This window comes from Pyrgilauda ruficollis, unplaced genomic scaffold (assembly GCF_017590135.1).
Source record: "Pyrgilauda ruficollis isolate IOZ18807 unplaced genomic scaffold, ASM1759013v1 scaffold20, whole genome shotgun sequence".
Taxonomy (NCBI): Eukaryota; Metazoa; Chordata; class Aves; order Passeriformes; family Passeridae; genus Pyrgilauda; species Pyrgilauda ruficollis.
The window spans coordinates 6,140,273-6,156,058 of record NW_024519207.1 but is presented as its reverse complement, the minus strand read 5'-3'; the positions used below and the strand labels follow the sequence as shown (position 1 = coordinate 6,156,058).

The following is a 15,786-nucleotide window of genomic DNA, read 5'->3' as shown; positions in this document are numbered from 1 at the left end:
AAGATTTTATGAAGCTAAGATAAACTCATTTTAACTTTTTTTTTTTTTTTTTTTTTTTTTAAGACTACAACATTACTACAACATATCTAGAACAAGAGCTAGGGGTCATCCAGCTGCTACCTTGCAGAAATTGCTAAATGACAGAATCAGAATGGTTGAGGTTGGAAGGCACCTCTGGAGGTCATCTAGTCCAACCCCTCTGCTAAAGAGGGCCATGTAGAGTCAAGGTACCCAAGACAGTGTCCAGCATCCAGATTTTGAATATCTCAAAAAATCAAGGAGCACAATGTACACAACTTTAAAGAAAATGTTTTGACATACAAAAATGAACTTCATGCCTTCCTGAACCTAACAAACACGTTTCTTAGAACACAGATGTTCTGCAATTAACTTTTTGTAAAGGCATTATCAAGACAGAGAGGTTTTTGTTTGCTATCAGAGCAATTAAGAGCACAATTCATGATGGCAGATGGTAATTTCAGAGATTTCATGTTACCAGTAGCTCTTTTTGGCTATGTGACTTAAAGCAAATCTAACACCAGCAAAACAGTGGTGACAGCTTTCCCAGGTCTTGTTCTCCCCAATATTTTTTTCCAGTTGTTTTAAGCTGCCTAAATTAGTATATGAGAATAAACTATATTTAAATATTTATTTTATTTTTTATGCTTTTGTATAAAGCATAGCAGTGTATTTTGATGAAAGCTAAGATCAGATAACAACATATGACTTCAAAAAACTCCAGAAACTACCATAAAAATTGTGTCATTAAAGTTTAAACCTTCCTAGTCAGAACCTAGGCTTTTAGGAAACTTTCTATCAAAAGTCTTTTCACCATCCCCAAAGTCCCCACAAAACCAAAAAAAAAACCCCAAACAAACAAACAAAAAAAAAACCCTTCCAAAATCCCCAAACTGGAACAATAAATCAAGCTTGATTTCAATCAAGCTTGAAAACAGAAGGATAAATGCTGCAGTTCTGTACATATAGTCATCACAAAAACAGTAATTTCAAGGAGGAGAAATAATTCTAATTGAAATATAAAAAACAGCTTGAGAGTATCTCTTAATTCCAAATAGAAGCAAACTTAAATGTTTAAATGACAGATAAAGAACATCTTGCTCCAGCAAAATCATTCTTTGTGTAAAATTAGTTAGCAATTTGATGATAAGAGAAGTAAAATTAATCTCTTTTTTCTTTGATCATATCAAAGGAGACAACAATTTAGAGTCCATGACACTTTCTTCTGACATTTTTATGTAGGAGAGCTGGAAGCTCACAGTTTTATACTTATCTATTGCTCTCATCAGTGCTAAGAACAATTTTACAATCTTAACAGGGCATATTTTTTTCCCTGAGTCTTCTCTAAAGTTTTACTTTTTTTTTCTTATTTCTGTGGAATCTTTTTGGTTTTAGAGATTTTGAAATTCTAAGCAAGACATCATGAGGGAATAAAAAAAGCACAATATAATGAAACATAAATATACAATAAAGAATAATAAAGCAAGGTATCATCATGAGGGGAAGCAGAGGAGCACGCACTTAACTCTTCTCTGTGGTGACTGGTGACCCCAGGAAGCTCTGTCAAGGGAGGTTTAGTTTGGATATTAGAAAAAGTTTCTTCACCCAAAGGGTGGTTGGGCACTGGAACAGCTTCCTCATGAAAGTGGTCACAGCGTGCCTGAGTTCAAGAAGCATTTGGATGATGCTCTCAGGCACATGGTGTGACTCTTGGTCCTGTGTAGGGCCAGCAGCTGGACTTTGAGGATCCTAGTGATTCCCTTCCAACTCAGCACATTCCATGATTCTATGATTATCAGTTTCCATTAAAATTATTTCCCTGATTTAATAAAATACTAAATTAGTCTACCAAATTTAACTTCAGATTTTTGTGTAGAACCACTGGAAAATTCTTTCCACATCACTCACAGGAGAGACAGCAAAAGTAGTAACAGAAGGTTCATAAAATAATGAGGTTTTCCAGAGTACATTAATTTAGGAGCAACACAAATACTTATTACATTAGCTTGAAGAACATAAAATTTTCTTACAGCTAGCTAGTATAGTTTCTTAGTTACTGCCTGTAAAATCAGTACATGTTTAATTTCTATAAGAACTGTTAAAAGTTCTTTGATACTAGACAAAATAAAGCTTTTGTTTATACTGTAACACGTAGCCATTGTCCCGGGTGAACAAAATGGAGACAACCATACTAGGAGGGTAAAGAAAATTTGGGATTTCTCTGCTGAAACTTACTCTTGTAGGAAAGGAGGGAGAGGGAAATCCTGGCAGATGGAAATTCTTCCTTAACACAGAAAAGCAGCAAAATGCTGCATAAGTGCAGTCTGAGGAAGAGGCTGTGCTGAGCCTATGCCATATTGCCTCTTTCCATAACCCCACAATTAATGCAATGAGAGAGCTGGTCAACTCCTGATCAGCTGCTAATATTACAAAGTATGCAAGAGAAAGCAGTCAACTTTTTGAAAAATTCATAAGCACACATTTTTCTTAATTTCTGTCATTACTGAATCTAATTGCAGCTTCCTTCCATTAGGATTTTCTGCTTTTGGTATTGAAATGATTGATAAAACTTAAAAATTGCAAGAATATAAAACTTCTCAATGAGATGCTATAGGAAATGTTAAGAGAAAGGATTTATAGCCTCCATAAGCAATCAAAACCTTTAGGTCAGGCTGACCCTTCCCATGTGAATCAGTTGCAGAGCAAGCAAATACAGGTGTCCCTTTTTCTGCCTTTTATCTCCTCTCATCCTCTTGAAGTACAAGATATAAAATGTGAGATTTTAAAATTACTCCTGGTAATAGCTTATTGCCTCTAAAGTAAATGCTCCCTGCTTGAATGTCATTGAACATATGTAGAGTTAGAATAGCAGAATTCCTTACACTCTTTCATCAAGACTGTAAAAAAGCCCCAAACCAACAAAAACCCCACCCTAACGAACTTGTCAAGACCTGTAATTCAGGTATACAAGCACTGTTAAAAGCATTATATTTAGAAATACTTCCCTTAGAATGCTTAAAGGTACTTATGGTAGCTAGCTAGGAAATCTGAAGAAACATAGAGGGTTATTAAAGATGAAGTGCACATTGTAGGATATTTTCTAATAAAGTACATCTATGCCATAAACTACTGACTGAATCTCCCCCACAAAGTATGTAAAAGCTTACTAGAAACTGTTTGGGTTTTTTGTAAACTTGCTCTTACTTTGTTTTGAATCCAGAAGAGTGCACTAACAATACTCTAATCCTTGTTTAAACACCCTGTAAAGTATAACCAAAATATTATATAGACTGAGTTCTTCACATAGCATTTCAAAATACTACCCAGGAAATAGAAATTTCTGATTTTGCTATATTCACAAATTATTTTTGTATAATTGCTTAGGACTGCTCATCATTTTCTGCTTCATTTTCTACTTCAACGTCTCTCCAAACCCCTGTAATCATAAGCAGTACGCTATAGAGACTGTAGAACACTGTACTGGCAAGACAATAAATGCACATTTTTCTTCCTAGTCATGTCTCAACTAGCATGCTGTAATTTATACATTCTACAGCTGCATGAAAACCCCAAACATGGTGCTCATACAATGTTCTCCTGAGCTATATGAATTCATATCAAACACTGTTCTGCTTCATCACTGGAGAACACACAAAAGGACAGAAATAGTGCAGTACTTTGTGACATAATTGGGATTTGCAAAAATCACAGTGTATTTTATCCAGACAAAGTGGGTAGCTGTTCCAAGCAGGAAAGTTAACACAAAGCTGAAAGCAGGAGGTCACAAAAGCAGTATTTCATATAGAAGTGATAGAAGTCTAGAAAAAGTAGTATAAAGGAAAACAGCAGTAGAAAAGTAATGAGATAGAGCTACCCAAGTATCAGGAATACAAGTATAAGACGTTTGAAGACAAAAATCTGGGTGAGAAAGTGAGAGAGAAAGTGTTACAGAGACTATGTTGTTAATGGGCAAAATACCAAAGATCGACATTTCCATTAGCACTATTTAAAAAACAGTGATTATGGAAAGAGACAGGGTGATGGAGCTAGGAAGTTGAAGACAAAGAGATAAAGATTAGGAACAAATCTGAAATAGGATTCAGTTCAATTGAAAATGAGCCTTCTAGACATATTTATTCTTTATTTGCATTTATGAGTTTCAAGTGCATGTTATAAAAAGCAGGCAGATAATTTCCTATTATTTCAGCTTTTGAATTGTTTTCAGTTGGGTTGTTGTCTTGAAGTCTGACTTTTAGCTTATGATGTAATTTTCTAATCCAAACTCTTATGGGTGAGAAAGAAATACATGCACTTAGCAGGAGTGCCAAAGGAAAAAAGTCAAAAAACCTTTACTATGTAGAATGTTTCTTGTCTGATGAGTGATATATTCAAACAACTTTTCCCTCATAAAATACTTCATGCTAGGGAAATCTTTCCAGAAATGACAGCAAAATAGAACTTGTTTCTTGAACAAAGTTTAGCATCAGCACACTTCTACTTCCTCATGTATCAAACAAGATGATTGCATCACATTTTTGTACCCACTCCTCAATCTGTCAGCTTATTGCCTCTGCCAGACACGTTCTTGTGGTCTGTGTGCTGCTTAGGGGGCCTTTGTTCACACAGTAAAAACACATTAATTTCAGAAACATGAGTTTTAATAGCATGAGAAATTTGATTAAAACAAAAAATTATGGAAATCTAACACATTCTTACCTATGCAGCTGTAAATATTCTCTGGGTCTGTTTAAAAGGTGAAGGAATCTGTCAACAACCTTGTTTTTCCCAACTCCCTGCAGTAAACAAATATAATATTAAGACATAATACAGATGTACATATTTAAGAGTTATAAAGACAGAAAAGATAACTTGCCAAAATGGTTAAAATACTCTCCATATGCCTTCATAGGTAAATACAACTTCAATCTATTTCAGAAAATTCTGAACACAAGTTGATTACATGTATTTTATTTTATATCTATACAAAATATTTATTTTATATTTGCAAAATATTTACAAAATATTTATTTTGTATATATACAAAATACTTATCTCTTACTAGAAATAACCAGAAATAGGATTGTGTCCCTAGACTTATGTCACATGCTATGCATCCTTTAATTAACACAAGTTTTTCCAGCTTTTTTAGTTCACAAAGGTATTGCAATGTCAATGCTAGGAAGTTGTCTTGCACTTAATAGGCAAAGTTAATTCTTGGTGGTCATAGGACACATCCTGTAACTATCAGATGGAATTTGGGCACAGCCTTGTGTGTTACAAAATACTTGCTGATCACATTCGACTGAAGTTACAAAAAGAGAGCCAGATGGAATCAGAATTCAGCTGGAGATAAAACTGATCTGTAACTCTGTTGAAGGATGTTTGCATCAGCAAGCTGTGGGAAATGATGACAGTGAATTAGGTGCTGCCAACACCCTGGTCCGTGCTATAAAAGCGTTTTATGAACTGATATTTCAGTCCAGGTCTAACCTAGTCCCAGGGAAGGAGTTATCAAAGAGCACGAATTAGGTGGGCTGCTGGGGAACACCCACTTCACTCTCATCCTGAGTATGTACTGAACTGCAGTAAGGAAATAGCCTTCAAAAGTACATTCTAGGTCTGGTCTGAAATGGTAATGTAGATGCAGACCAAGGTGACAGCTCACATGCAAAAATTCTTATCCCTCCTGCAAGGAGTGGCTGCAGGAAGCTCAGAATGCCAGTGAGAGTGCTACAGGTTGCAAAGAAAAAGGAAACAGCAGAAAGAAAAGCTCAATCATAGACCAGCCAAAAGCTGTTTAACAAGACACTATCCCTCTGCTGAGATTCTCACCCTGACAGCATGAATGCATCTAGTAGTCCACACCAGTGTAAAGAAGATAAATATAACCCAAAGAAAGATTAAAGAGATTAGATTAAACCAATCTGAGTTTCACTAATCTGTTTCACTTGGCACTGAAAAAGAATAGGAGCCTTCAGAGCTGCAAGTTATGACATTTATGACTGTAAGTTCTAGCTGAGTGATGGTAACTGCCAGCTGCAGAATAGCAAACTGTTTAAGCTTCTTAAAATGGGACCACAGTCTCTCCTCTGACTACATTTGTAAGAATGGAGAATCACACATGTATAATGAAATTACAGAAGGAGAGTTCTCACCATGAGAGCAGAGGAAAAAATACTGCAGAGGAGACAAAAATAGAACTACCTATATTCTACTGCAGACTTGACTCCCACACAGAAGAGCCAGCTCTGTTAGAGCTCTGCCACACGCCTCCTCATGAATCTTCTTCAGAAGAATCTACAGTTTTACAGAGGTGTAATAAGAAGCTGCAACACACTTAACACCTTTCACAATAGTTTCTGAAAACTGTCACCTGAAACAGCTCTCCACTCCTGTGAAAGGGGATGAAATTCTGCTCACAGGTTCTTGCAGGAACTTATAGGGCATACCCATTTGGGGGGAAATATTCAAGTTCAGAAACTTTAACAGTGACATTAAAAGTAACCAGAAACAGGCTAAGAATCCCCTAGTGGACAGACAGTTTTATTCACATATGTTTCCTGCTACTTTCAGTCAGATCATAAATGGGTGAATAAACAGGAATATTTCTAATGTCAAGCACAAAACACCCATGCTGAAAGCAGCTTCCTTTCCTAAGAGAGCTGAAGATGGCTGGCAGATGTCTGCACACAGTTTCTGCACCAATCCCAAGCAGATTGCGTATCCTGTTTCAGTGCAGAGTGGGACTCCAGCCAGCTGTGGCAAGTACAAAGATGATGAAATATATCAACATACTGAATCAATGTAAAACATCCTTAATATTATACAAAGTGGCTACTCTAACTAAAAAAAAAAAACAACAAACTACAGTCACCAAAGTAACCCAGTGAAGTCAATGGGAGTTGTGCCGTGACCACATCTCACCCTTCTTCATTTTTATCTGTGCATCTTGCCACACTCTCCGCATATTTCCTTTTATTTAAGTATACTTCAATTTCAGAACATCATATATTTTTTAAAAGGTGCATGCAGTATTTAAAAGCCAAAAGGCATTCCCACCAGATTTTAGCTATTATAAACAAGTTAACATTGCCTAACTTCTAGACTGAACTGCTTCAGAGGGTACATTGTGTGCTTTCACAGAGGCTGTGGTGTACCACATAAAATCTTTGGTTGGCAACAGTAGCTGCAGCAAAATTCTCCCAATCCCTCTGCATTCCTACTTCATGACAAGTTACGATTCCTCTAGGTCTTAACTACTCCACTGAGAAGTCACAATATAATAGAAAGGAAGGAAGAGACCAAAGATATTCAGAAGGCTCTAGTGCACCATTAAGAAACTCCAAAAAACAAGAGTTTGCATGAGTTTGTTCCTTAAGCAGCATGCATTAGTGAAAGGCCAAAAAGAGCAGGCTTGTTCCAAATTCACCTTACCCCCATGGGATAAAGAATATGTGTAGTAGTCTTCAGGTGAATAAGAAATGTGGAAAACGCTAGCTCATTTTGGAAAAATAAAAACCAAACCAACTCTAGTTACAGGCACCCAAGAAACAAGAAATTACACAAATGGCAACAAAGTCACCCTCCTTTGCCCTGACTGCCAAAGACCAAGCCAGATTTCTGGACACACACACAGCTAGCAGTAAACTATTTAAACAGGAATAAACTGAACTACCTTTCATATGAACATACTAAAAGACTGAGCAGAACTTGGATTGGATTCAGAACCTAATCTCATATAATTTTGCAATTATTGCAGGCTAAGGTAACGTTCAGAGGACAAGCCAGTTTGTCATTAACACTTGCTGTGTGCTATTTATATACACACTGTTGCAGTTCCTTAATTTAACAGAAATATAAACATATGCTAATTAGAGAGAAAAGAACATCTGTGTTGATGTTTCAGCTGAACAGAATAAAAATACTTCAGAAAGCAAATATTAAACAATTTTTACTCCATCAGACATATGGGACAACTGAAATAGAAAAATGGGAAGTAAATATCTGCACTAATGAATAACAAACAAGAAATTATGCAATTAGACAGCAAAATAATTCCTTAGTTAAAAATCCTTCTAACTGACACTGTAAACACTTGCTACCAAAGATGAAATGGCTTCATTTCCTAGCAGAAGCTGCAGTTTCAAATATAAACAAGGTTGTTATAAGTCCCAGGAGACATTTTGCAATTCAGGATGCAGAACTGACAACTGAAATTTGTCCCCTGCACAGCCCAAATAAAGACAAAGTTATAGTATAAAAGGAACAGGATCCAAGTTTTTGAAATTAACAGTCTGCCTCTTAGCAAAAAAAACCCCAAAAAAAAAAAAAAAAACCAAAAAAAAACCACCACAACAAAAGAAAACCCCAAAAAAACTAAACCAGGCTGTCTCATTTTTATTTTCTTTTAAATGATTTGCAGCTTATACTGAATCAGCTGAAGAGGTTGCCATGTTGTGCTCTTCAGTACTGCCCTTCAGCTGAAACACTGCAACCATACCTTCTCCATATCAGAGCACCTGTTTCATTACAAAAGAATGAAACAAATGTTGAAACTGGTAAAAACGCAATTTATCGCTTTTTCTCCTCAAGAAGTTTCATTTTATAATTAATTTTAAAATTGCATTATTAGAGAATGAAAGACAAATTTGAGTTAATTCTAGTACACAGAGCCCTCATGTCAGAGTTCTCAGTTTCTAATGTCACAGAAAGTGTTGCATTATCATTATCACAGAAACTTTTTGCTGAACAACGAATATAAAGAAAATGAAAACACTTTTCACAATGCTCTGTTTCTAACCCTGGGTCTGGCACCAAACACCTTTCATGCCCACAGCTTTAGTGTTTCTGTCAACAAAGACATTTGCAATGCATGTATTGCTGAAGCAATTAGGGCTGAGGAGGCGATTTTTAGACCAAAGGATGTGTCTCTGGCTTTCTGAAAAAATGAACTATTATCAGCAAAGCAACTCACAGTACTTATGCAGAATTATTTCACACACTCCAGGTGTTGAGAAGCCTTGCTTGGAACAAATGTGAATAACGCATTTTAATAACTGCAGAAGGTGTGCCACCAGCAGACCCTAGACATTGCTACCAGAGGACCACTGCAATTGACCCTATCACAGTTACCTTTCTTGAATGTTAGCAACAAATTTAAATACAAAAGCAGTGGTGATTTTAACTCTTATTCTTGTAAATTGCATCTTGTAAGATGCAATTTACATATTTATCAGTTACAAAAGGAAGTGTTCTGTGGTTTAATATCTCATTTTTTTTTAAATACAAGTTTATTATCTGGGGCACACCAAAATTATAGTGACAGCAAAAGAAGAAAATTTCACTGTAAGAATCAACTTAATTCCTTGATGGGAATCATTATTGGAATGCTTTGGATACATTTCTGACTGCAGTTCTAGACAACGTTGTAGAGTTTATGCCTTTTTCAGACTTTAAGTAGAGCCAGAGCCCTGTCACGCTAAATACAATCATTGCATTTCCAGTGGGGTAAGACAACTGTGGTCCAATGGAGAGAAGCATATGAGAAGTTTATGATGGAAACAATCTGTGAGAAGAAATATCCAAAAGAAAAATAAATTCATTGTTTCTTTTTTAATTCTGGTTCTTCAGTTTAATGTGTAAAGGCAGAAAGCAATACTGTAAGCAGAGACACATTTAAAAAGCATGCCTATTCTTGTATGTGTACACACTGACTGTACCAAGTCAAAGAGAATATTTTCCAAGTTTTCCACAACTGTCATACCTAATTCCCTAGACAAGAAATATCATAGTATTTGGCCCAATTTAGTTCATTTGGAGCTCAGTTTCTTCATGCTCACAATAATAATAAAAAATTGGTTTAGGATAGTACATTCTTGACTTGCAGAGGAAACTGTCTATTTTTAAACAAGTTTAAGCAGGAAAACAAGACTTATTTCTAGAAAAGTTGAAATGCCAAGCATTTGCTATTTCAAGTTTTTTGATGACTGATATTATGACATTCTCAGTTTGTACTTAATTCAATTTCACAATGAGTTAGGTATAAAAATATTATATTAGAAGAAAACATCTAATCAAGCATGTCATTTAAAAAATCTTTAAGAAAGACTCAATCATTTGTCCTACTAAATTCTTCAAGAATAAAGTAAATTCCTAGTGTGAGCCCAAGAATTCATGTAAGTTGATCTCCCAGTTAAAGAAAGGCAGCAGAAAGGATGAAATTACATTCTGTCAGGGAAATATATTAGCAAATGTACCAGAATGCCATTACATTTCTAAGTCCTTTTAATCACAGAATAGTTGGGGTTGAAAGGAACTCTGGAGATCTAGTCCAACTACCCCGCTAAAGCAGGTTCACCTACAGCAGGTTGTACAGGATTGCATTCAGGAGGATTGCATTTTGAGAATCTCCAGGGAAGGAGACTTCATGGCCTCTCTGAGCAGCACGTTCCAGTGGTCTTTCACTTTCACAGTAAAGCAGCTTTTCCTCATATTCAGATGGAACTTCCTGTGTTTCAGTTTGTGCCCGATGCCCTTGTACTATTGCTGAGCACCACTGAAAAAGACTGGGCCCTGTTGTCTTGACACCTACCCTTAAGGTATTTGTATACAAGATCCCCAAGATTTGACAAGATCCCTTCTCCAAGCTAAACAGGTCCTGCTCTGTCAACTTCTCCATGTAAGAGAGATGCTCCAGTCCACCCACAGGACACTCATAGCCTTCACAGGCTGGACAGTGTACTCATAATTCATGTATTTCTGATAGTCTGCTTGCTGTGGGTTAAATATCAACACTTTTAACAAGTGTTGCCAGAGTTTCTTTCAGATTATTTACAACATTTAGCACCTTCATAGAATTCTTCATTCTACTTCTGAATAGCTCACTCAATAACTCATGGCAACAAAGTGATGCCAAATAAAATAACCTCAATTGTGCCTAACATGCTGTTGGGTGTTTTAGAATTTCACAGCAATAAAACAATTCAGAAGTGAGAGGGTTGTGAGCCTTCTCTATCCAGAAAGCCACAGATTCTATGTAACTATAAATACTATGTGTGGTATCTTCGAAGACAGATGATGGCTGCCAAGACCTCACCTACGACTAATAAAGGTGAAAGCATCCAACACATGTATTTACATAACCTCCAAATGCAAGAATTTGGGAAATGTTATATTTAACATTTAAAATTGTGAGACAAAATCATTTCAGCCAATGCTATTTCCACAGGGTTTTCCACATAAGCAAATTCTATTTATTAACATACTTTCTCTTGCACTTGCAAAGAAAATCCAAGGAGACAGCAAAAGATAGCAAGTAGTGGCCCAATCCACAAACTGCACATTGTCCATCAGGAAAAAATATCACAAAAACACAGTCTAAAAATTTTCCTAGGTAGTCAGAATCACTACTCCAGTCTGTCTCATGAATCTCAAAAGCTACTGCAAGACCTATATTTAATGAGTACATAAACAGTCATTGCAACACTTGAAACAAATGGGGGCTCTTGCTGTTCTTTGCCGGCTGGCGTGAGAGTAATATGCAGCTTCTTACTCTCAGCCAAAGAAGAAGCTGCTTTGCACGTGCTTTGAAAAACTGTAGATGGTCATAGATGGATTCACTCATGCTCAGACTACAGGCTCATTCAGGAAGCAACATCAGAATCCATATTTAAGGCACTGGCATGCCCTTTACTTGGAAACTACTTCATAGCTGAAAATTCACATCTATCCACTGATCTCAAAGAAACCTGTTTGTTTGTATACAAAATGGAAACACATTCTAGTTAATATCCAAAGCAAATCATCAACCACTGTAAACAAATATTTATATTTTGTGTAAAACATTTATGCTGTGAAATCCTGGGCCATAATAAGCCTCAGGGAACAAACATGAATGAAGTGTGGTAAAGCAGTTTACTTCAGAAGCTGAGTACTTCTAAAAATATCTGTTGGCATCTGACATTTGTCTTCAAACTCTCCTCAGTTTCATTAAGAAAGCCAGTCCCTAACATCCACCAAGATAACTTAATTATAATTTACTGATACTAATAGAGTCTATATCTTGAAAACAGTCTTGGTAAAAGGGTTCTCATCAGTCAGCTCTTAGAGTCATAGAAGAAACCACACTTACAGACTTTGAAAAGACAAGAGGTCTTAAGCTAACAGGACTTTTTCTGTGTACATGTGTTGTGCAAATAGAAGAGGCAAAGGTGGAAAACCGCATTTAGTCAACCAACCAAAACAAATCCAGACTCCAAAAGAAAGACTACAGGTCAAGCCTTGCACATTAAATCACAGTTGAATGGAGATACTTACACAGTCATCGTTTTGAAAGACCAAATTATGTCCTAAGGTAAATGCCAACTCAATTAAATATCTAGGAAATGACACAAGCTTTCAAAGGGATGTTAGTCGTATGTTTTGAAATACTCAGGTTCCAAGAATTTGTATTTTCAGTTATTACATTGAATTTCCATGATTCACTCATTCACTATTAAGACACTTAAGGGAAAGGAACTCAAAACAGTACTTTGTATCTCCTCAAAATCATTATCTGTTTTTTCCAAATGGGAAACACAGGTACACACTGATGTATATATCAAGGCATCACAAAACCTCAGCTTCTTATACAGACTGAACTGATACAAGTAACTGAACAGAAAAAAAAAACTTTTTAAAAATAATTTTCTTTACAAAAAATGGATGAAAACATTAATACCTTCAATGAGGTATCTACACATACTTCATGAAAGCACAATTGATGAAATGTGGTTGCTTTTAAACTACTTGAACATGATTCATCACAAGCTGCACAAATTTACAGTAAAATATTTAAGGAATTAGCCAAGGAATTTCTAAGTGGTTAGTGATCATTCCTGAGAAATGAAGAATGATTGCTGTGGTACTGAAAAGACTGCAGAATGGCAAATTCAGCACTTCAAACTTAAAAACAGTATTTTGAAAGGAAAAGGCCTGTTGGCCTTTTCTAGTCACACATAAAAACTGTGGAACAAATTTGTAAAGAGTAAACCTGGAAGTACTCAAAAGTATGTTAGTAATTAAAAAAAAAAAACCCAAAACCAACTGTATTGCTGATTTGCCAAAGAGAAAGCGCAGCAAATCAACTAATTTTCCAACTTAATGGTACAGCTGAGCTGATGTCTGGAATGAAAGCAATATGTTCCAATACTTCAGTCAAATCTTTTAATGCTGTCTTCAATTAGAGACTCAAAAGATGGAAGAAAATGTGACATGCATCAAATTATTAGAGATGAGACTATAACTGCTGGAAAAATCCATTATATCCTAATAATTGTACTTGCATAGTCTTCAAAACTTTTCTGTCAAATGAGGCACGTGTCAGAGCTCTGATTTACCACTGGTATACACAAGCTCTTTACCCACACCTAGGGTTTTACATGTTGGTATTGAAGGTCAGCTCTGACACGGTTTTCCTGCTTTGCTGGGGTTTCTTTTGTCCCCCATGCCTTGGGAGCTGCATTTACATTCAAGCCCTTTCCTTGGTTCCTTCCCAACCTGCACTGTGGCAATGCTGTGCTTGGCCCTGTATCTTGCTGATTCCAGCCTGAACCTGCTGACTTGACTTTCCAGTTTGGTCTCAGACTAGCTTCATTCACCATGGACCTGTCTGACAGCCACTGAGCACTTGGGTGACCATGGCTACTGTCCCCAGATCTGCTACTCTTGCTTTGGCACTGACGGACTGCAAAAGTTATCATTAAGGACTCTGTCCCTGCCTCTGTTTTCTTGTGGTTCAGCCTGCTCCTGCCATTCCTTGCCAACAGTTGCTACAGGCAATCTGTACTACATAACATTTCCAATACCAGCTTGGAAGCAGGCACAGACCGCACTGTTTATGAAATACAATAAATAGATCTTGTTTCATTTATGAAGTAGATCAATTTCTATTTATGAAGAGATTAAACTTTTTGGAGAAGCTGGCATTATCCATCAAAAGTCTACAGAGGTTTCAAATAAACCATCTTTGTAAATTCAAGTTGATAACAAGGATGCTAAACAGCTGAGACTATACTTCAATATATGCATATTAATAATAATTAACATTTTTTATTCATTGCCATATTGGTTAAATTGTTAGTGCTTTGTGTTAGACATGTTCTACAGACTATTGCAAAAGAAAAAGAGACACATCTGCTAAAAAAATGATTGTATCCTTGCTGAGGGACAGCTAAACTAAAGGGGTATTACTTTTAGGGGGAAAATCCAACTTCAACAATGAAGTACTGATCAGCAAAGATACTAGTCAAAGAACTATACAAATCTATTACTCTTTTAGAGAAAACTAATATTTAGCTATCCATAGGATTGCTATGCTACTGAAGTGTACACCTCTTACCTACCACTGGAGATTTTAAAGCAGTGGTTTGATACATAGTCAAGAAGGATAACCAAAGCCATTGATTGAAGATTTTAATGCTAATGATGTTACATACAGCTATTACTATGTCAGGAGAGGTTTAGATTGGACATCAGAAAAAGGTTTTTCACCCAGAGGGTGTTTGGGCACTGGAACAGGCTCCCCAGAGGACTGGTCAGGCATGACAGAGTTTAAGAAGCATTTGGTCAACACTCTCAGGCATAGCATGTGATTCTTGAGGATGGTCCTTTGCAGAACCACGAGTTGTGCTTTGATAATCCTTGTGGTTCCCTAACAACTCAGAATATTCTGTGATTAATGCCTTGACTTTTTACTCTGACAGCCATATACATTTACAGCATTTACATTTTCCACAAATGTGTGCCTATAAAATCCCTGGACAATGTTAAATAAGGAATTGAAAAATGGGCCAAATACCTCAGTAATAGAAATTAATGCAATTACAAATATGCAAAACAGAGACTTAATTATATTACTGAATAACGAGTTTGTTCCATGCATTGCAAGAAATACTTAACTCACCTGGTTGCCAACTAAAAGAAGATGCTCTCCCAGCAGAAAGTCCTTGAGCATATCTTCCATTACCATCATATGCTAGAGAAAAAAACCCACAATTTTCACTTGATTTTATGCTGTCAAATTTATGCATTTGCTAATGACAGTGATACAACCAGAACATAACTTCAAGGATTTGGGGCCAAATATTTTTGAACTTTATACTTACAGCTATTTATTTCATAGCAAGAGCCTCTCAGCCAATAATAGCAGAGGCAATATATTCAGTGATTAGAACAAGGAAGCATTTACATCCTCTGCTCAAACTCATTGTGGGAGCCTGATTTCCCTAAATACTTTTAATTCTCTGTAATCATTCTTTATACATTTCCTTTTAGCCTAATTGAATGCTTGTCACCCAGAGTGTAAGAACTTTCTTTAGTTTGTGCCAACTTTCCAGCAATATCCTAGCAGAACATTACAGAAACCAAACAGAGAGAATGAAAGACATATGCTAATTATACACGTATATATTATTGAACATTAAACACCAGGTCTAACTTAAGAACAAATATACTTTGTCTGTTCTAATCAAACTTTATTTTCAAGGAAAATTAAGATAGGAATATGTGTGTTCAAGTCTGAAAGTGTTTATATGTGTCTTACAATATGTGCCTATTATTTTTATTAATTATTAGTTCGTATGTGCCTAATTGAAGCCAAAATGCTGGAGGTATATTTTTACATATATCCACTATCATAACAGGTAACACACACTGTGCATCATTTAACCTTATCTCACTTCTCACAAATTATTTGTTCAAAAGGACAGAAAGGATTGCAGGATAATGTGG

The 15,786-nt window shown here is 36.2% G+C and overlaps 1 protein-coding gene across 1 annotated transcript in view; it reads right to left on the bottom strand.

The window, feature by feature from the left end:
• Window positions 1-15,786, bottom strand: part of VWA8 (von Willebrand factor A domain containing 8) — a 181,970-nt gene that overhangs the window by 91,900 nt on the left and 74,284 nt on the right. The window contains exons 20-21 of the mRNA XM_041466938.1: window positions 14,960-15,031; window positions 4,735-4,811 (exon numbers count right to left, since the gene is read on the bottom strand). Coding sequence (XP_041322872.1) covers window positions 4,735-4,811; window positions 14,960-15,031 — 149 coding nt within the window. The remainder of the gene's footprint in view (window positions 1-4,734; window positions 4,812-14,959; window positions 15,032-15,786) is intronic.